The 20932-nt window shown below is 45.9% G+C and overlaps 1 protein-coding gene across 3 annotated transcripts in view; it reads right to left on the bottom strand.

Annotated features, from left to right (window-relative positions):
- The window catches only part of LOC138567174 (estrogen-related receptor gamma-like), a 111801-nt gene that overhangs the window by 38071 nt on the left and 52798 nt on the right, over positions 1 to 20932 (bottom strand). For all 3 annotated transcript variants that reach the window (XR_011302119.1, XM_069645145.1, XM_069645144.1), the window contains exon 4: positions 19881 to 20006. Coding sequence is in view for 2 of the 3 variants with exons in the window: in XM_069645145.1 (XP_069501246.1) it covers positions 19881 to 20006 (126 nt within the window). In the remaining variant the exon portion in view is untranslated. The remainder of the gene's footprint in view (positions 1 to 19880; positions 20007 to 20932) is intronic.

Below are 20932 nucleotides of genomic sequence, written 5' to 3'. Positions count from 1 at the left end.
CACTGAAGGAACCCACTGCGTCCATGGCCTCAAGTTGCCTGGCGTAATGGGCCCAACGTTTGGTGGAGCGGTCCTTAAGTGTTTTAGCTTTAAAGAGCTTACATGCTCTGCAATTGGCTTCGGAGTGGTCCCTAGGCAAACAGAGATTACAGGTGTTATGCTTATCTACCCAAGGGAACTTACGGTTGCACTTGGGGCAGAATTTAAATGGAGTACTCTCCATATGTTAATATATGGCAGCGGGCGAGTGTATGTAGGAAATTAACCAGTGTGAGTATGTCCACCCCCGACTCTCCCTACTTCCGAGGCCCGGGCCGATGCCAGAGGCCTTCCGAGGCCCAAAGTCTGTCGTGCAGTCTCGACGGCTGTTCGTTCTTCAGTACCGGCGTCCATCTTCGGAGTCTCGATGTGGGATATGAGAAACGGGGAAATTTTGAATAATTAATGACAAATGGCTGAAAGCTAGGGAGCTCCGCAACTATGCTTCCGACAAGTATGGCGGAAAAAAACAATCTGAGGATCCTAAACGCGTGAGGCATCATAGGTACAGTGGACGTCACACTAGGGATAGGATTACTGGCACGGCCTAGGTCGACACCCATTTTCAAGTTTCGAAAAAAAAACTGTAATACTCCGCAGCTTCCACTAGATGTCAGCCTATGCACAGCATGTGATCTAAGCAGATTCCACAAGCCTCAGAAATATATATACATGCATTAAACTCCCAGAAGGGGTATTATTTTTTTAGAGATTCTTAAGGCAAGGCCAAGATGAAGAACGCGTGTCACACTCCAAAATGGGGGAACTGGAGATGAGATACCTTAAATAGAGAAAGTAGGAGAAGACGACCGTAGAAAATTAAAGTGCACATTTGTTTGGGGGTTATAATTAATAATAATAATTTGGCACTTATATAGCGCTACGAACCCTCAGGTATCTGAGCGCTGCTTATTATTACCCACGGTGTGTGGTGCTCATTTATCGACCTCGGAAGGATGAAAGGCTGAGTTTGGCCCCGCCGGGATTCGAACCTGCGTTAGCAGGCTCTGCACGGATGTCAAAGCGAGCGCTCTACTCGCTGTGCCACTTAACCGGCTAACATAAATATGTCAACGTAAAACTTTTATTTGTTTAAACTAAGACATAAAATTAAAGTAATAATCTAGCTGGTTATCAGACTGTAAAATCAAGCGATTGACGTCAATTGGAGGGGGATAAAAGTTGTGAAAGAATAGTAGTTGAAATAAGATTCTTAAATTGTCAATAATGAAATAGCCGGACAGCAAGAATGGATCGGACTATAAATGAAGGAATAAATGTGTAGACTTTAAAATTGGTTAAAGAATCGTTTTTTGGTAAATGGGAGGCGATTGATAGTGCTTGCACGAATCGATTGTTGTGGTATAGTTGATTAAAGTAATAACAAAATAAAAGAACCGCTAAGTATTGACAGTTAAAAACAGCTTGTCGTTATGGAGGACACTCCCCTGCTACACTTGTGCAAAACATTCCCGAGATACACCCCCAAGATTACCATGCCGAGTGTGTAAAAGGCACGGCTGATAAAATGTTCATGCCTTGGCCTCAAGAGGGTTCACTATCAAGAACAGTATTGCAACACATGACAACATACTTACATGCTGCATATACAGGGCAGAAGTTACAGAAAAGATTAGCCCTTCTAGAACTATGGAAAATGTATTACAGCAAGGAAGAAGACATGCCCGAAAAGGAGTGGATGCTTAATCGGCATAAAGGGGAGGTCGCTATGCCTTTGGCTCTTTTCTTCTTCTGAAAACAAGAGTACAGACACTGAGAAACAGAGATTGTATCCTTTAAAGGAGTTAAAAGCAGTAGTGGGATATGTTAATCCGGCATACATGCCCCCTGCTTATAATAGTGAGGACAACATGGAAGAGAGCAAGATTAAAGAATGCAAATATGTCAGCACACAACCAATATAAAGAGTGTAATGAAAGAAGGGACAGAAAGAGATAGACAATAAGACACAAAAAGAAGGGAAAGACAAAGCCAAGGAAGTGACAATAGTGCAGCACAGATATTACTCAAATTAGACAGAAAGGGTATTGACAAAGTTAGAGAAAGAGAGGAGCAGGAAAAGGAACGAGAAAGGGCATACAAAGAGAAGGAAAAAGGGAGGAAGCGAAAGGAAGAATGTATGAAGAACAGAAGAGAGAGAATAGAAAAGAAATGTGACAGAATAGAAACAGATTGAAAGAACATAAGTTGCAGAGAAGGTGAGAGGAACACTAGAAAACGGAGATGAGAAGAAAGGAAGAAGAAATGAGAAGAAGTAGGGGACAAACGGATGACAAAATAGATCATTGTTAATAGATGTATAGTACCAATTGAAGCCCGAGAATGAGGAGAAGAAGAGAGGGGGTCACAACAGCCCTTGATAGAGCTGCAAGTGATACTAAGAATACAGACATGGTCTGATGAGAAAGAGGCAGAAGGCATAGGGAAAATTATTGGGGATTTATATAGGCAAATGAGGGAGTAAGATGGTTACAAAACCAAAAGGGAGTATCGAAGAATGCCCACCAAAAGAAACAGGAGAAAGATTAAATGACATAATGATGAGCAAGCATAGCATGCTGTCCTTAAGTAGACTACATCTTGATGACAAGGAAAGGGATGACAGTCATACAAACTGGGGTATAATGATGTTGGACGAAGAAAGGGAAGAAAACGAAAGCACATGAAGAGAAGGTGCATGCATTTTTTGGAAAGATCCAAGTATAGAAAGGGGGGTAAAGTGGTCAGGTTTAGAAGAACCAAAAGAAAGAACACCAGAACTGACGCATTCTAAATGACCACAAGCACGGTCTCGCAGCGCAGGGGATGTATACCCACCTTCATGACATTCCAGCCGAGCATAAGTTGTTCAGTAGAACGGCAGTGATATTTACAGCCATATTCATGCCAGGAATTCAGACTGCAGTGAACGCCAAGTGGTTACAGATAACCAGGTTGGAGCCATTACAAACAATAAACATGACAATAAAAGGATTCAATGCAATAAGAGAAGAATTGAGGGCCATCACACTTCCGACCCTCCAGAACAGGTATGTCCTGGACTTGATTATAGCAATGGAAGGTGGCCTATGTGCCAAGATGGGGCCTACTTGCTGTACATACACACCTGCCCATGATAGAGAAAATGAAACCCCGACAGACGCAATAACTATGCTCTGAACCATGCACATGAAAATGGAGGAAGAAGTTGATGAGGCCGAAGATGATGACTGGTTCTCATGCCTGTACTCGTGGGTTCCAACCTGGCTACCGAATGCCTTCAAGCTGCTTGGAGCAATACTAGTGTTAGTATTGCTTGGATTCTGCCTTGTAAGAACAATTATCGAACAGTGCAAGAAGATGGCAAAATGGCAAAGCAGGCTATTGGGATGAAGATCATGATTGATGTGAATGCTGTGACTGAGGAGCACACATAGACTGAAAGTACCACCCGTGAGCGCCTGAAAGGAAGTCCCATGGCACCCCCAGGAACAACATTTTATTACCCCAGGGATCATAAGAACTATGATGGGTATTCTGTCAACCGACTGGGGAGTGTTGCCATATGACCTGGAGTGTGGATGAGCACACATAAAATGCAGATGACCTGACGGGGGGGTGACAAAGATATGGATTCCGAAGAAACCAAAGTGGGAATAAAAGGTGAAGAAGTTTGAGGAGGTGGCCGAGGACTCGACCAGAGGGGCGAATGTAGAGGCAGATGTATATGTCATCTCTAGTACCTGCCCCCTCACCTCCATCATATTGGAAGAACAAGAAGACACTGTGCATGACTCCAGATATCATCCCCATACCGCATCGGAAATATGAGAGACGTTATGCGCTCAGACAACCGTATCAAATGTACCGTCACACTGACATAGTAGATGGATGTCTGCATACACCATTGAACATAGAAGAGTGATAAGTGAAACCTTATGATGTCATAAAGAGAAGATACAAGGATGCACTGAAACGATATGCAAATACTTAAAGAATAAAGATGTGACTGATGTAACAAAGTAAACATTTATACAGATATGAAGAAATCAGGCCTCATTACAAGTATACCGGTAGCCTTGCCGGTGAAACCGGCAGGCTGCTGCCAAACTTGTGAATTTTTCCGGCACCCGCGAATGGGCAGTTACTGGGTCAGTACGGCCCTGCTGGACCCCGTAATTGCCCATTCACAGGTGCCGAAATGAAATGCTCCTGATTCGGAATGGTGTTCTGCTTGCGGGTGCTAGTACGCCCGCCAGGTCAGACCCGAAGGGTGGGAAGGCACCCGCGAGCAGAACTCGTTGTTTGCCAGTCCGGTAACAACGGTACCGGCAAGCTTACTGGTACCATTGTTACCGTACCGGCAAAACTATAATGAGGCCTATCATCTACAAGTGAGAAGAGATGCAGTAGAGGTACATACGCATAAATGCAAGGTAGATGAGACCTATAGAAGCTTTCTGCAGTAGAAAATATAACATGGGTAAAGCGGCCATGATGAAAAGATGGACGTGGGGGGGAAAGGGTGCCAGTGTTTTTGCACCTCAGGGTGTCCAGTTTGGCCTTGCTTTCCTTGCCGCTGTTATTGCTGCCTGAGGCCCGCCCACTCCAGGAGACCAGTTTGGATCCCCTGCAAGGGCAAAGCCAGCGGAGGTGCAGGCCAGTGTGTTCGCGTTTTGTCAACGCTGCATCTGAAGAGTTGGAAATCTTCCCTAACGGACTGTCCATTGCTACGAGCGTTTTCTCCCACGAGGGCTACCTGCGGGCATCTGACTTTTATGCTTGATGCACAATGGAACTAGAGCTGGGGGACTGGAGTAAGGACAACTAATAACCAGGTGAGAGTGAATGCACATTAACCCTGGCATTACGCTTCATTGTATGACATGCAGCAGGAAATGGGAAATGGCCTTCTGCGGTGTTTATCTCCAATCTGATGCTAATCTAAGCTGAGGCTAACGAGACTGTTAACATGCTTATGGACTCCCCTCCTCCTGCCCCCAGCGTCTGCATCCATGCCTATGGTCTCCACCACCCCGCTCCTCCCCCAGCGCCTGCATCCATCTCACAAAGGAAGACTCTACTAGTAAAGAGGAAAATTCTAGTGACTTATTCACTGTTAACTACTTGCCTCACTGACCCCAAACCAGCTAATCCTGTTAGTTCTGATCATCCAAAAGAAGCCACGGAAAATGCCTCAGAACGTTTCCTCTTTCATTAGTGAAATTAACAACTTTTTGGGCATATCTGGCTCTAATCTCAGTTTTGATCCATGGAGGGGCAGTGCTGTCCAAGATACTACTGTTCCCAGTAAATCTGATGGTGCAAGCTGGCCAAAGCTCAGGAACAGTGGGAACTCTTCCGGTGTTAATGACTGCGCTCCCCCCACACCCCTTAGGATGATCCCAGGGGGAGTTATTGATCTTGAACCTGGGACTATCAATACTAGCAGCTGTACTACAACAATGTTTTCTGTAGCCCCTCTTGTTTGGGTTTCTGGCTATTCCGAGCTGGAGAGCACCTGTATCATGACCCCTTTCTGCAATGTAACAATTTCCAGTGGAGGGATTATATTGCAGCCCAAGTTGCCTGCCCCTGAGGAGCCTGCGCACCCCATTAAACCTAATGGATCTGTGAGAAACCTGAAGGAGTCTCCCTAACTAGTCTCTGGGGATCTGTAATCCAGGTGACCAGTACAAAGCCATTGCTACTGGATCCAGTTCCTGGGGGTGGACCAGTGAGGGAAGATGACCTGGATAGGGGGTTCTCAGGGAGTGGGACCCCGATGGGTGAGACACAGTATCCCCCTTCTTTCAACACCTTTTCCCCATGTTACCACGTAGGAAATTCTAAAACACTGCCCCCCCCCTTTTTCGACACAAACACTTTTGCACAACGCGCAAGAGAACGGACTAACACCAGAGCCGTTTACCTGACATGTCTCACTAAAAGAGTCAGGCAAAGTCAGGCAATTGACCAGAATTGCACACACCGGACAGCCCTTTCCCTTCCCCACAGGGATAAAAGGTGGAGAAGGAGAGCACAGTACGAGCAAGGCAGACCGCACAACGAGACAGCTATCCAGGCCCGGCAGTTCAAGAGGAGGAGAAAGGCGGCAAATAGCGAGAGGCTGATAAGGGGATATACGACCTTGTCCTTTTCGTCGCAGATCCGCAAAACCTCTGCAAAGGGAATTGTAAGACCGAGGATAATAGCCCAAGTGTGCTGCAGCAGATGTCAACTGTACACGGAACATATCGAGGCTGATAAGCCGGAGTGAGGGAGACTCCTGCTTCCTTCATACCGGTCTTGACTCCAGAGGAAAGCCACGCAGCTCATCATAGCTGGTGAGTCGAAGGGAGAATCAATGAGAACTCGGCTGTGGGGAATGAAAGTCGCAAAGTGAGAGAAATTCAAAGAATTGTAAAATTGGAAAGGGGAGACAAGCTGCAGAAGGGGACCGGCACCATGTGGGTGCTGCTCTGAGAAACTCTGGTCGATCCCTGTCTTAAGTGAAACTACAGATACCAGAAGGCCATAGGAGAGCTGCCAAGATAGGTCAAAGTGGTTATAGAGGAGGTCAAGTAAAATCCCTGTACAGTTGAAAGCATTTGACCTAAGAACTTTAGAGAAAGTAAGGGAAGTGAATCCAGTGAACATTGGAAGCGAAGGTGAATGCGAAGTTGGCAAGAGTGAACCCCGCCGAGGGATGCTAGTGAAGAGGGGGCAAAGTCTAAAGTCCCAAGAAACAGTGTGAACAAGGTGAACCCAGCAGAGGGATGTCCACTGGAACCGTTTAAAAAGACATCCAGATTCGTGGTGAGAAAAGCCATAGTGAACCCGGTGGAGGAGGCTGAAAATTGAGAGTGGTCTGCGCCCGGAAGAGGGGGACCCGGGGTAAAGAATCCTCACCCTAAGTAAAACCAGGAAACAAACTTTCATTTTGTTGAAGGAACTTTTTGTTTTGTTATTTGAATACGCCCGGGCCTTGACGGCAAGAGACTTTCAAGAGAAACAAGCTACAGCCCTGATAGCTGCAAGTGGAACTGTTGTCTCGTGCTGGGAAAGCTCGAGAGTGTGCTGTGCTCCAAGATCCCAATTTACCCCGTGCTTAAAATGTGGGGAAGAGAGACCCAAGCTACCGCATCCTGACATATTATTTGTGAACACTTCTTTCTTTTCTTGACAACTATCCCACACCCTTTTTGTATTAGCTGTAAGGTTTGGCAATAGGTTTCTTAGCATAGGCCATTTTCTATTTGATACGACACCACTAGGACTGCCTTATTTTCATTTGGTGGTCGACGCTTGCTCACATCTTTGATTTGGGTATAGATTAGGCATTTTCCCAACCTGCATACAGTTTAATAAACACCCTTCAACTGTGATCACTTGTGTCTGTCTTTACTGTTACCACCATGATTTCTTACAGGTCACCTGCAGATGATATCCCTGTGATTGAGTCCAGGGGAACGGTTGAAATGGGGACACATCCTGCAGTGGCCGGGTCATCCAGTGACCACCTACACGACATGGGCAACCTGGGTTCTCCCCTTCCCCGTGTGCAAGCAAACGTTTTTATATCCAATTACCCTGAAAGGGGGGGACCCAGTGCCCAGCGTTTGCCAATGCAGTATTGTGTTGGCTGAAATTTCGATCCTCAAAAAACTAGTCACTCATCTGATTGAACTTATTGGTGGGGAAATGGAATATGTAGCGAGGGGCAAGTGACTGACCTAGGACACAAGGGAAAGGCCCCAGACAAAACAAACTAAGCTGGCCAATCTCGGCATGTAGTAGGTGCTAATAATACTAATGTAATCCAGGGAGCAAATGGCTTGAACAATGATTCTGATAAAAGTATTTTCCCAACTTTTAATTCAGCGGGTAATGAGGGAACACCCAAAACAGATGCAAATTAATCATACCTATAGCGCCAAGTACTCAATGCACTGTTCCCCCCCCCCCGTCGCCCCCTTGACACATCCCAGAGGCCCAAGTGTAGCAGGGGTACCAGGGGCAACTATTACAACTGGTAGGGCTACAATCGGGCTGGGCCGTACCTCTCATAGGTTAGCGGTTAAAAACAGGACGACCACAGGTCTTTTGGCAGGGGGGGTCACTTTACCTCCATAAAATCTCCAAACTGCCCTCTAATCACTGCGATCCCAGCAACACCCTCTTAAATAAATGCATTCATTGGATCCAAGCAGCAAGGGGCTGTACATTTATCTCAAAGGAGCAAATTGTACGATGCACCAGAATTTATGGTCAAGGAAATGCTAATGTCTGTATGAGAATTGACTTTAGAGACTATGGTTTGGCCGAGGGTCTATTGAACTTGAATAAGATATGTCGACCCCCCCATTAAACTCTCTAATAGAACTAAGTCCACTGGCCTGTGAAGATACGTTACAATGGGCTGCGCTCTCGGGAGCTAATGCTGTCCCACTTGGCATCAGGTCCTTGGGTGAGGCTCTTAGGCCCAGAACTTACTGTCCATTAAAGCCAGCTAGCCATCATTGCATTCTATTTCCAGCTGTTATGGGAAGAATATTATTTCTTAAAAGTCACTATTTAATAATATCCAGACTGTTATTTCAAAGCAGTGTTTGATCTTCAATAAGTATCGGGAAATTTGTCTGGGGTACTCCTATTTGTATTTTATTTGATGTTTGTTTGTAACATTTATCGGTTTGCGCCAAAATAAAGTTGAGAAGTTAAGATGGATGTTGACTCTGTATACATAGTAAGCAAGATGCCTGAAGGAGAGGGACCAAGGCTGCAGAGCTGACGGGCGCTGGAAAACTGCCTATGGAACGAACAAAGAATATCGGTTTGCTTGGGATCAAGTATGCCACAACAAGATGCAACTGAAGGCACAAAAGCAGTCTAAGATAAGCTACCTACGCACAACATATTTCTCTTAGATTAAGTAAAGGAGTACATATTTGCAAGTGCCAAGTATTGAACAATCAAAGATACAGAAAGCATATGCAAAACGGAGCAACTACGTCTCCAGAGGCCAAGAGGAGTAATGGCACCCAGTATAATTGAATCAAATGGAACTAAATAAAAGGTCTGAATGGACAAAATTGTGGTCTCCTCACACGTGGTGCAAGACTGAAAACCAGGCCTATTCATTACGCTCCAGATGAAGATAGCAATGTACCTTCACTCCGTTAAAAGTCTCGAGGAAGAGCACTGTCAGCAAGGTCAACTACAAAGAAGAAGCCTTGGTTTAGGGCCTAACTGATGAGAGATGGTAGGCTAATTTGCCAATTGGCAGTGGTCTCACGTTGTTCCCCGCAGCTAGTTTTTGTTTTTGCTTACATACTGCTAATGAGCCGAATGTCCAAGGTTGGGAGAGAATGCCAACCAATCACGAGGGCCTATGCAACAATGGACCATACATTGTTGCAGAAGCCAATCCGCTGCTGTTATTCTATTAATCTGTATTATAGGTAGTTGGAGGTATTTCAAGGCATGCCTACCAGATAAGTTGCAGCCAACTGTAATACTAACACCTAAACGAAGTATAGGTATGCCCTAACCAATCCCTCCTTTTGATAGGTTTTTACTGTTTGCCACGTAGGGTGACGTCTTATCTGACTTACATTGAGGTATAAAGCCTTTGTGCGATGGAAATATATTCGAGAGTGAGAGAGCTGCAATCTGTGTGTTCACCAGGTTTCCCTACTTTATTTGAGCTGATAATAAAGTAGTATTTTGCCATATTCTTTGAGTCTGTCCGGTTATTTGGGTCTGAGATTGTTTATTGGTAATTCTATCTGGCAGTTGGCTCAAGATGAGCTGCCCCACCTGAATGGTAGATGAACTCTGTTATAGGTTTAGAATAGGGGATGGGGTAAGGATAGGGGTTAGGGTAAAGATGATGGTTAGAATCAAGCTAAGAGTTGGGGTCAGGGTGGTTGGGGAGGGCTGGTGACTTCGGGGGTTGCTTAATGGTTAGGGTAGATTAAGAGTCCGAGGAAGTGCTAGGGTGGAGGTTATGCTACGCATAGGGCTAATAGTGTAAGGTTAACAGGATCGGGATGTTGGGGAGGGCTGGTAATGTTGGCACAAGGTTAGGATAAACCTAGGGGTTAGGGTTAGAGTAAACATTATGATAAGTGTTAGAGTTGCAGTTACGGTAAGGATAAGGTTACGACTGGAGCAGGAGTTTGGTTTTGGGGAACACTATGGGATTTCAGGGGAGCTGGTGATGGGGTTGGAGTTATGATCACTGTTCATTTGCTATTTATTTGGTGTTTTGTATCCTGCAGAGTCATCACCAAACCCCAGCCTAAAGTCTCCTCCCATTTGGCCAGGGAAAGGCAGCCACTACCTGATCCTAACTCTGGGGGTGGTATCTGGGGAAAGGATTACATGGGAGGACCCAGCTGTCTGGGGGAAGTGGTGACTCTGTTAAGTGAGTCACGGTATTATTTATCTTCTGAGGATGAAAGTGAAATCATTCTCATATACCTAATGGCATGCTATCAATTTACCAGTCCCTCCAATATCAAATCCCAAATGACCTGTCATAAAAAGTCATGTAAACGGAACAAAGTGGATGCCTCAAAGGTTCAGATTCTAAAGGTGAGAACCTTGAATTGTCATAATTCTGCCTTATTGAGAAATCCTCACTCTAACGTGGAATCGCAAACCCTTTCCACAACCTCCCCTTATTCTAACAACTATCAGTCTATAGAGCAACATGGATTAACTGAAGGAAACATGGATCAACCTAATGTAACACGTTCTTCTATGGACTTCAGTTCCCATAAGGCTAAAAGTACTGGGACGAGGAAGAAGAGCTCAGAGGCAATTGGGATTCAGACTTGCTAATATTCAAAGATGTGGTCTAGCTGCTGCCACTCAAATCACCTTAGCAGGATATTTAAAACCCAAGATGAGCCACACATGTGGAATGAAGGTGAAGCACAGGAAGAAGTGCAAGGAGCATTGGAAGGCTGTGCGGGAAGCGTAGCTGAGGATGCTGAAGCCATCCGAGGTGTAGGAGTTGTCACGGAAAGAAGCCCACCAGCCAAAATCACCACAAAGGGTGAAATTGAGCAGAAGCAGAATTGCAGAGTACACACAGCGGAAAGCAGCATACTAAGAAGAAGCCCAGCTGAGAAGTGTTTCCAGCACAGCGTGTGGTAGGCCGGTGAAGTCGCGGAAGATCAACGGAGCCGTCATCGCTCCTGAAGACCGATGCGCAATTTACCAGAGGCTAGCAGAAGATGGAAAGTAAGCAGACTGAACGCTGAAAGACAGCAAGAGGGAGCCACCGCAGAAAACCAGTGAGTTGGCGGAGTGTGAATGCTGATCCCGGGGCGCTCCGAAAAAGAAAGCTGTTACAATGCAACCATTTTGAATACCAAACAATTGATAAATCAAAGTAGAGACTGTTTTCTGAATATCAAATGATTAAAGGAAATGAAGCAAAGCGGCAAAGACGAAAGTTCCCCTGTAAGTAACTAAAAGAAGGGGAAGTTTATAAACAGTCAAGAGGTTATCAAAAGACTTTACGAGAACTACTAGTGGGGAAGCCTCCAACCAGTACAACCCACAGCTAAGAGGCTATGTGAAAACTATACTAAAACAAACACTGGGAAAAGCTCATAACCAGCATTACCATCCGCCAATAAGTTGTGAGAAAACCTCAATAAAGTAACCAAGACATAATTCCCCTTATCAAAGATACACTTTTGCGAAAGCTCATGTCTCATATTGACATCTGCCAAGAGACTGTGACACTATACCAAGGCAACAAGGGTGCAACTCTTCCTTTTTGGGATTTTCAAGAGGTTGTCTTGAAGATATCGAGAGACCCTTTCAGAATAATTCTTCTATAATTTGTTCTCCATTTAGGGAAAACTGGACACTATAAAAGGCAGTTATTATTCAATCCTCCTTCCAATAGAGATTGGTGTGGCGAATCTTGGAGTCAATATTGCCATCAAGTTTGAAAGTAGTTGTAGGGGTTTTCTTCCTGCCAGGCGAGTATAGCAGAAATGGGCTTATAGTGGTTAGTCCTGGCGGCGAGTGGATCAGGAATGAAGATGGTGGTTTGATAAAATATCTTGGTGATAAAAGTAGTGTTGTAAGAATCTTTGTAGACGTAAGAGAATCCATTTACTTAATCATTTGTTTCACAAACGGTGGCATCACTAAGAAATGTTGTTTTGCTATCCTGACAAAAAGGTGTTTCATTTCAAGAAGAAGCATTAAGAAAGATTGAAGTGCTATCTTGGCATGAAGTAGTTCTTTTGAAAGAGGTGCTACATGGTAACTGAACAATTGCGTTGGTTTGAACTTGTGTTTGTGAAAGAAGGATATTGTGGATTATCAACCAAGCATTGCGAAAGAGACATTTGTTGTGTCCCAGAGAAAGACACTGTGGTTGACAAGGACCTTTCAATCACCTTCAACAGAACATTGTTGAATCAGAACTGTAATCCAAGTGGTGCTGAAATGATCCAGGGGAAGGGAAGGGAATTCTACCCTGGTAGCAAGGGTTGCTTTCAAGGACTTCTTAAGTTTGAATTACAGAATTATTTTCGGAACTAAAGTTAGCCATATTTTCCTTGCATAATATTATTGTGTGTATCAGAGTGAGGGCCATCTCTGTTAGGTTAGGGAAAGTTAGGTGTTTTCCCAAACCCCTTTTTATTGTAAATAAATGCAAATCTTGAGAAAACATTACCTTTGTGTCTGTTTCGCATTTCTGACCTCTCACAAGAGTTGCATGCAAATAAAATTCTTTAGAATGCGAAAGTGTTAGGGAAAGCCAAAGGGTTCAGGGTAAGAGTTAGGAATGTAGTTAGGGTGATTGTGTACGGCTGTCGATTAGGGTCATAGCCTTTTACTCGTGTGTATTTATAAATAGCTTTTTTGGCGACCTTCTCACTGGCAACATTTTCACATTTTTCATTGCTTGTATTGAATGACAATGCATTACTTGCTGTGAAAGCATTTCTGATGGTTGTATCTGCTTAGATGCACATGCTGTGCATAGTCCGACATCCAGTGATCGCTGCAGAGTATGCATTTTGTTTTTCGTAGTCGAAAAGGGGACGTCGGCAAGGCGTGTCTGTAACACTATCCCTATAGTGACGTGCAGTGTACCCACAATCCCTCACATGTCGAGGTCCCTCTGTTTGTATTTTTTCTGCCCTGAGGGAGCCTATTAGACGTCAGTGAGTACAGAAAAGAGAGAAAGGTAAGGATGTCTATGTTCCTTCCATCCGAGCGGGGAGGAAGGGTGGGCGCATGTGAATCTAAGCAGATACAACCATCAGAAATGCTTTTACGGTAAGTAATGCATTGTCTTCTGATGTTTGTTAATCTTCTTAGAATCACATGCTGTGCATAGACTAGCGAGCAGTACCCGGAGTTGGAGGTGGGTTGTGAGAAGGAACAGTAGAAAATAGATGTCTTAACGCTGGTTGCCCCACCTGGGAAACAGATCTAGAGTGAGCATCTAGACAGTAGTGTTTTGTAAAGGTGAGTACACAACTCCAGGTTGCCGCTTAGCAAATGGACTCCAGAGGGACATTTGCAATGAATGCTATGGAAGCCCCAGTGCTTCGAGTAGAATGTGCCCTTGGCTTGAAGGGTAGTTCTCTCTTAGCAAGAGAGAAACAGAGAGTGATGCATTGGACAATCCATCTAGATATAGTGGATTTTGAAACTGCATCTCCTTCTCTTCCTGCTGCCACCGAGACAAAGGACTGATTAGTCTTTCTCAGAGGTCTAGTTCTTTCCATGTAAAACCTGACAGCCCTGCGTACATCTAGTGTATGCAGGCTCTTTTCTCCCAAATTTGAAGGGTTTTGAAAGAACGTTGGTAGTTCTATTGATTGGTTGACATGGAATTTAGAAATGAATTTTGGTGCAAACCTAGGATGTGTGCGTAGAACCACCTTATCCTTGTGAACTGTTACAAAGGGGTCTAGTATGGAGAGCGCTTGTAGTTCACTCACTCTCCTAATGGAGGTGATAGCTATTAAGAAAGCAGTTTTAAGAGTGAGGTTCTTAAGGGATGCTTTGTGCATGGGTTCAAAGGGTGAGCCCATAAGCCTGTTAAGTACCACATTTAGGTCCCATCCGGAAGCTGGGTTAGCTATAGGAGGGTGTATTCTCTTTACTCCCTCCATGAAGGCCTTAATAACTGGGACTTTCGACCATGACACTTTGTGTTGAGAAGTGGTGTATGCGGAAAGTGCAGCAAGATGAACTTTAATGGAATCAAAGACCAAACCTGAGTCTAATAAGTGAGTCAGGTAAAGAACAATCTGTGTGGGAGAGCAGTCAACTGGGTTGATGTTCTTATCTCTACACCAGGTGACTAATATTTTCCATTTGCTGGAATAGCAGTAACGAGTGTTAGGTTTTCTAGCCTCCTTAAGAATGTCCATGCATCTTTGAGGGAGTTGTAAATGTCCAAATTCTATGAACTCAGGAGCCAGGCTGCTAAATTCAGGGTCTGTGGGCATGGGTGTAGTGTTCTGCCCTTGTCCTGTGACAGCATGTTGTACGGGCAGGGAAGTTTCACTAGAGGAGATAGAGACATTTCCATCAAGTGAGTGAACCATGGCTGCCGGGCCCACATAGGGGCCACTAGTATCATGGTAACTGGTTCCTGCTGCATCTTGTGCACTATCTTGTTGAGAAGGGGAGTCGGGGGTGGGGCGGGAGCGTCAACAAATTTCCCTGACCATGTTATCCAGAGACCGTTCCCCATGGATTGGTTCTGGGGGTACCTGGAGGCGTAATCTTGGCATTGGGAGTTCTCCAGAGTTGCGAACAAATCTATTTCTGGGAATCCCCATTGTGTGAAAACGTCGAAGACGATGTCTTCTTGTAACCGCCATTCGTACTCTGCGGGCAGAGGGAAGTCTCTGCTGAGTTCGTCTGCCAGTAGATTGAGTTCCCCTGGTACATGTTGTGACAACAGGAACATGTTGTGTTTGAGAGCCCACTTCCAGATGTTCTGGGACAGCTTGGACAGTCCTGGAGAGTGAGTGCCCCCTTGCTTGTTCAGATAGCTGTGGTGCTGTCTGTGAGGACCATCACGGTCTTCCCTTGCAGGTGTGCCTGGAAAGCCTTCAGAAGACCGCTACCAGTTCCAGCAAGTTTATGTGTTTGGACGCTAAGCTCGGAGTCCAAACTCTGTGTGCAGTCGTCTGGGATAGGTGAGCCCCCCATCCTGTTAGGGATGCGTCTGTGATTAGAGTGGCCTCCACTGCGGGGGTGGCGAATGGTTTCCCTATTACAAGGTTTTCCTTCGACCACCACCGTAGCGAGAGAACCAAGGCCTGCAAGACTACCACTAGATCGTCCCATTGTCCGTTGGCTTGACACCACTGGCCGTTGAGCCACTCTTGCATTGGGTGCATACGCAGTCACGCGTGAGGTACCAAATATATACATGACGCCATCATTCCTAGAAAACGCATTGCTTTGTGCACCGTCACCTCTCGACCGGCCACATATTGAGGGATCTGAAACGGCATATTTTGGACCCTCTCGTTGGAGGGGAAGATGAGGTCGTCCTTTGTTTGAATTAGAGCCCCTAGGAATTGTTTGATCTGGCTGGGCTCTAGGCTGGACTTCTTCTCGTTGATGGAGAAGCCCAGTTGGAACAAAAGGTCTACAGTCTTTTGGATATTTGAGAAGCAGGTTTCGTAAGAATCCTCTGTTATGAGCCAATCGTCGAGGTAAGGGTATACTGGGATAGACAACCTGCGCAGGTGGGCCACTGCCACTGCCAGTACTTTCGTGAATACCCTCGGCGCTGAAGCTATGCCGAAGGGTAGCACTCTGAACTGGTAGTGTTTGCCCTCTATCATGAACCTGAGGTATTTTCTGTGCGCTGGCAACATTGAAATATGAAAGTATGCATCTTTCATGTCCAGTGTTGTCATGTAATCTCCCTGCGAAAGTAGGGGGGATTACTTCCTGTAGGGACACCAGGCGAAGTTTTTGAGGTTTGACAAATTTGTTCGCTGGGCGCAGATCTAGTACAGGGCGCATGGTTAAGTCTTTTTTGGGTACAAGGAAGTACACTGAATAAATACCTTCCATTACCTGCGATAGAGGCACAACCTCTATTGCTCCTTTTAGTAGCAGTAGTTCCACTTCTTGAAGAAGAATGGCGAGGTGTTCCGGTGACAGGCGTCATCCCCTTGGGGGTCTGTTCTTGGGGGACCGACTGAATTCTATACAGTATCCGTGGGCTATAGTTGACAATACCCATCGGTCTGATGTTATTCCCTCCCATGCTGGTAGGAAAGATGTTAACTGGCCCCCGACCGGTGATGCATGGGAGGGGACCCGAATCTTCGGGTCATTTGGTGTTGGTAGCCAGGGAACCTCTGGGAGTGGGGTCCTGACCTCTGCCCTTGCCACGGCGCAGTCCTCTTTGCGTGTACTGGCCACTGGTTCCCCGAGTAGAGGACCAGTTGCCTGTAGTGTACTGCTGTTGTTGTTGCTGCTGCTGTTGTTGGCGCTGGCCTCGAAAAAAGCGCTTGTTGCCAAATCCTCACTTATTGGGAGGCCTTGAGATTTGGTCTAAGGTCTTGAGGGTCTCAAACTCCTTCGCAGTCTCCAGTGCGTCGTCCACTGCCTTCCCAAAGAGGTTAGACTCCTCTATTGGTTTGTTAATGAGTGACGCCTGGGTTTCTGGCTTAAAACCGGAATTGCAGAGCCAGACATGACGCTTCAGAAGAATTCCTTGCACTAAAAAACGGCCAGCCGTTTCTGCAGCATCAAGAGTGTTTTTAATGATGCTCTGGTTAACCAGAGTTCCTTCTGTTACTGCGGCCAATAAGCGAGTTCTTAAGGGCTCAGGAACTTCCTCGAGGTCTTGCCGTAATTTTCCCCATTGGGCATCAGCATAACTTGCCAGTAGTGTATTATTATTGGCAATTCTGGTTTAAAAAGCTGCCGAGGCTGTAATTCTTTTACCCAGGGCATAGAGCTTCTTTCATTCTTTGTCTGGGGGTGCTTCGCTGGTTGACAGTGGAACCCCCACTCTTTTCCTTGTGGTAGTTACCACCAAGGAGTCCAGAATTGAGTGACCCCTAATGTATAATGGGTCTGACTGAGAGGGAGTAAACAATTTTTCAATTCTGGGATTGACCCTCTTACCAGTGCAGGTGTGGACAGCGATGGAGTAATTCGTCTCTTAACTGAGGCGAGGAGGGGAATGGTTTGACTAGTGGGAGGTTTTCCTTTAATGATCTTTTCCACAAAATCAGTATCAGGGGTAATTTCACCAGTTTCAATCTCAAAATTTGCTGATGCCTTTAGAAGTAGCGCATTGAAGGTGGGTTGATCATCTATTGGTGATGGATTCCTGACCGGTGTGGTCTGAGGAGAGGGAAGGTTTAAGATGTCGGGTGTGTAGACTCTATTCAGGGCTGTGAGTCACCTTCATCTGGGTCTTCCTCGAACACCCCCCCCCACCCATGTCAGTGTTTTCCTCAAAACCTTCTCTGTCCCTAGGTTATGTTGGTCTTCACTATTTAACAACTCCTCATCTTCTAAGAACTCCTCATCTTCCTGGAAGTGAGAGTCTTCTTCAGTGAGGTCATAAGTATTCATGTCCTCTTGGAGGGGGTTAAATAATCTAGGATATTTAGCCATAGGGTCCTCCTGAAGCACCTCCCTTGGTCTCTTAGGTGTTTTATTTTCAGGAGTGGACATGAATCTGTCCAGCTTGTCCATACATGACTGGAATCTCTCAACAGTCCAGTATGGTAAACCAGAACGGTCTGGAGGCGAAAAAAGGAGGTCCCTCTGCCTGTATCCATCTAGGTCTGTCCCATAACGGCGAGGATAAGGTCCCTTTGCCTTCTGAGAAACCTTCTTGCAGGTTAGGGCCTTCTTTCGACGGCAGGAGCGGTCCCTGCCTTCCTTCCGGCATCCTCAGCGCTTCCCTGGCCTTGTGAGCGGTTTTCGGCGTGTCACTCTCCGTCCGTTTCTGGCCGTCCTTGGAAACTATACGCGCCAAGCTCTCGACGATTAGTTTCTCCATCGAGGGTTCGTCTGGCGTCATGCTGGGCGGTGCCGAGTCTTTTTCGGCGACGATAGCGCTCTTATGAGGCGCGTCGCCTGATGTTTTGGTGGTAGCGCCTTTGTCTGCAGGTAGCCCAGTCACTAGTCGCGGCTGCGGTGGCGGGGAGGGCTTTCGACCCTTACGGTTGGTGGAGGTCGCCGGTAGGCCCGGCGTCTCCGTTGGCGCTAGGGCTGTCTTCGTCTTTGACAAAGACGTGCCATGGGTTGTGTGCTTATGTACGTTTTCTGTGTTCGTCAGTGTCGCCGGAGTGTTCATCCCATAAGCAGGGCGTGAGCCGAGCTTGTCGGGGCCAGGGACAGGCGACAAAGAGCGGGAACGCTCCCTAGAGAAGCCTACAACCTCCGAAGTGGAGGTCGGGTTATCACTATCCTCGTCACACTCTGCGGCGCGGCGGCGGGTGAGGAATCAGACCTATACATAGCGTAGGCTGCCCACCTCTTCACCCTGCGGTCCTTTAAAGTCTTTGGCTTAAGAAGCTTACAGGCCGCACACCTGTCCTCTTTGTGGTCGAGGGGCAAGCAACGGTTTCACAGTTTGTGCTTGTCTTTCTAAGTGAATTTGCCCTTGCAGCGCGGGCAAAATCTAAAGTGAGTCCTCTCCATAGCTGAGGATACAGTTAAACGTGATAACGACTCCGAAGGAAATGGAGGGTAAAGAGAAAGGCATTCTCAGAAAGAACAAGAAATGTCCCACGACCCCACTCTTCCTACTGTCTTAGGCCGGCGAGGCCAGGCCACGTTTTCGGCAGCGCCGAAGGATCTCCTCCGTCGAAGTCACTGCCGTCGAAGTTCTTATTCGGCGGTGAAACAGCTTCTCAGCTACGACGTCGAAGGAGGGTTCTAATGTATAGCCTTAAATAACGACCAAAGGGTCGAGCAAATGTTTTTGCAATTTCTGTCGAGGAGCTCTGCGTAAAGGCGACCAATATCTGGGCGGAAAAAAACAATCTGAGGGACCTCTACGTGTGAGGGATTGTGGGTACACTGCACGTCACTATAAGGATAGTGTTACGGACAGGCCTTGTCGACGTCCCCTTTTCGACTACGAAAAACAAAATGCAATACTCCGAAGTGACCAATGGATGTTGGACTATGCACAGCATGTGATTCTAAGCAGATTAACAAACATCAGAAGACTACATTTTCAAAACTATTTTTTACTGACTACCTTTTCACAGGACTACACTTTCTTGGCAACATGTTCACATTGAACACTCTTCATGACAACCCTCAGAAGAATGCTTGGCACAAAGATGCCATGACATTAGCAGAAGCTGCACTTTACCCTCACTGCAGACATGTATACTTCTAGTTACCACTCTTCATTACATTTCTAGCTCCCATCGACATTCGCATCCACTGAACAAATTCTACTGCTTTTATCTCAGCGTTTCTGGAGCATTGAGCAATGGCATAGACTGTAGCGCCCTGGGTGAAAGGCAAGTTTAGTGCAACAGAAAGTACCCACCACCTATGCCAGTAGCTGGTTGTGGATATAAATGAGGGGATACACTGCGAAACCCCCCCCCCCTGTAGATAACTGAAATCCAAACCCCTGCTTGAGTTTAGACAGTTACTGATCGCCCCACCACATTTCTCTCAACATCGAGCCAGTCTACAAGATCGATTGTTGACCATCAGTGGGTCAAGTAGGTCAGTGAAGTTGGCTCGAGATAACGCAACCTTTTAGCACTGGTGCCCTCAGCCTCCTTCCGCTGGTGATGCTTCTGCACCGCTCGCTTGCTCACCTGGCTTCCTGCTGCTGGGAGTCGAGGATTCTTGGTGCTGGAATGTGCTTTGGTATTGCATGCCCTCCATCTCCGGTCTCCTCTTGTACTTCTGCCGGCCCCCTCGTACTCGATCTAGGCGCACACCTAGTTAAAGAGACACCAGTGCACAATGATCACACTTTCCTTTTATCAGACAGTAGGGCACATGTGAACTTCCCTGATGAGGAGACACATGCAGCACACAAGTCCTGAGAGACACACACCCCCCACAAAGGCACAGAGGGACACAGTGAAAGTGCAATGGACCTGGAGCCCTTCTCACAAAATGGCGACCAGTTTAGGAAAATGGCTCCCAGATATCTATGGCTGGATCTATACACACAGAACAATGAGGCGTGGAGCCTTCGAGCTGCAATTATTTATGGGTTTTAAATAAGAGATGCCTTACATTGTTTCTTAAATTACAATATCGTTTCAAATTCATTAGTTTAGAACCATTTGTTAGAGGTCAGAGGCGAGTTGCTTTGTGACGGCAGGCTGAGCGTGCAACATCACATCGTGCATTTCAAGCTAATATTACAGTTAGAACATGTTCAGTTTTAATCAATGGGTGAAATCTGGGCTTTTGAATTGTTCTGTGAAGTCATAGGTCGAAGTTCATCATCTTCTACCTCACTGCCCTTTCTATTTCCCAAGCCCACTATGTGCGGCAGGTCGCATTTGGCAGTCCTGCGGGGGCTTGGGGGGAGGTGAACAAGAGACCATGAATTAAAAGGGATTCAAGTTAGGAAATGGTTGCGTCTTTTTCAGATAATGCGAAATACTGATGAATTATAAGCTGTAACTGGATTTTATAGAAAAGGAGCTAATAACCAGTTTAGGGCACCACTTTGATTTTTATTTTTTAGACAAAGCTATTTAATATTTACCCAATGATGGTTGAAACATTTCTAACGGCAAGTTGTGTTGGGATATGCCGTAGATGTATTTTTAAAAATGTATTCGTGTTTTTTCATGACAATTGTTGTTTGGACATTTGTAAAAAAAAAATTAAATTTCAAGAATGTGTG

Source organism: Ambystoma mexicanum, chromosome 2p, assembly GCF_040938575.1.
Source record: "Ambystoma mexicanum isolate Mex_15411 chromosome 2p, UKY_AmexF1_1, whole genome shotgun sequence".
Classification (NCBI taxonomy): domain Eukaryota; kingdom Metazoa; phylum Chordata; class Amphibia; order Caudata; family Ambystomatidae; genus Ambystoma; species Ambystoma mexicanum.
Note: the sequence above shows the minus strand (reverse complement) of the source record. Positions and strands in the feature narration are given on the sequence as shown.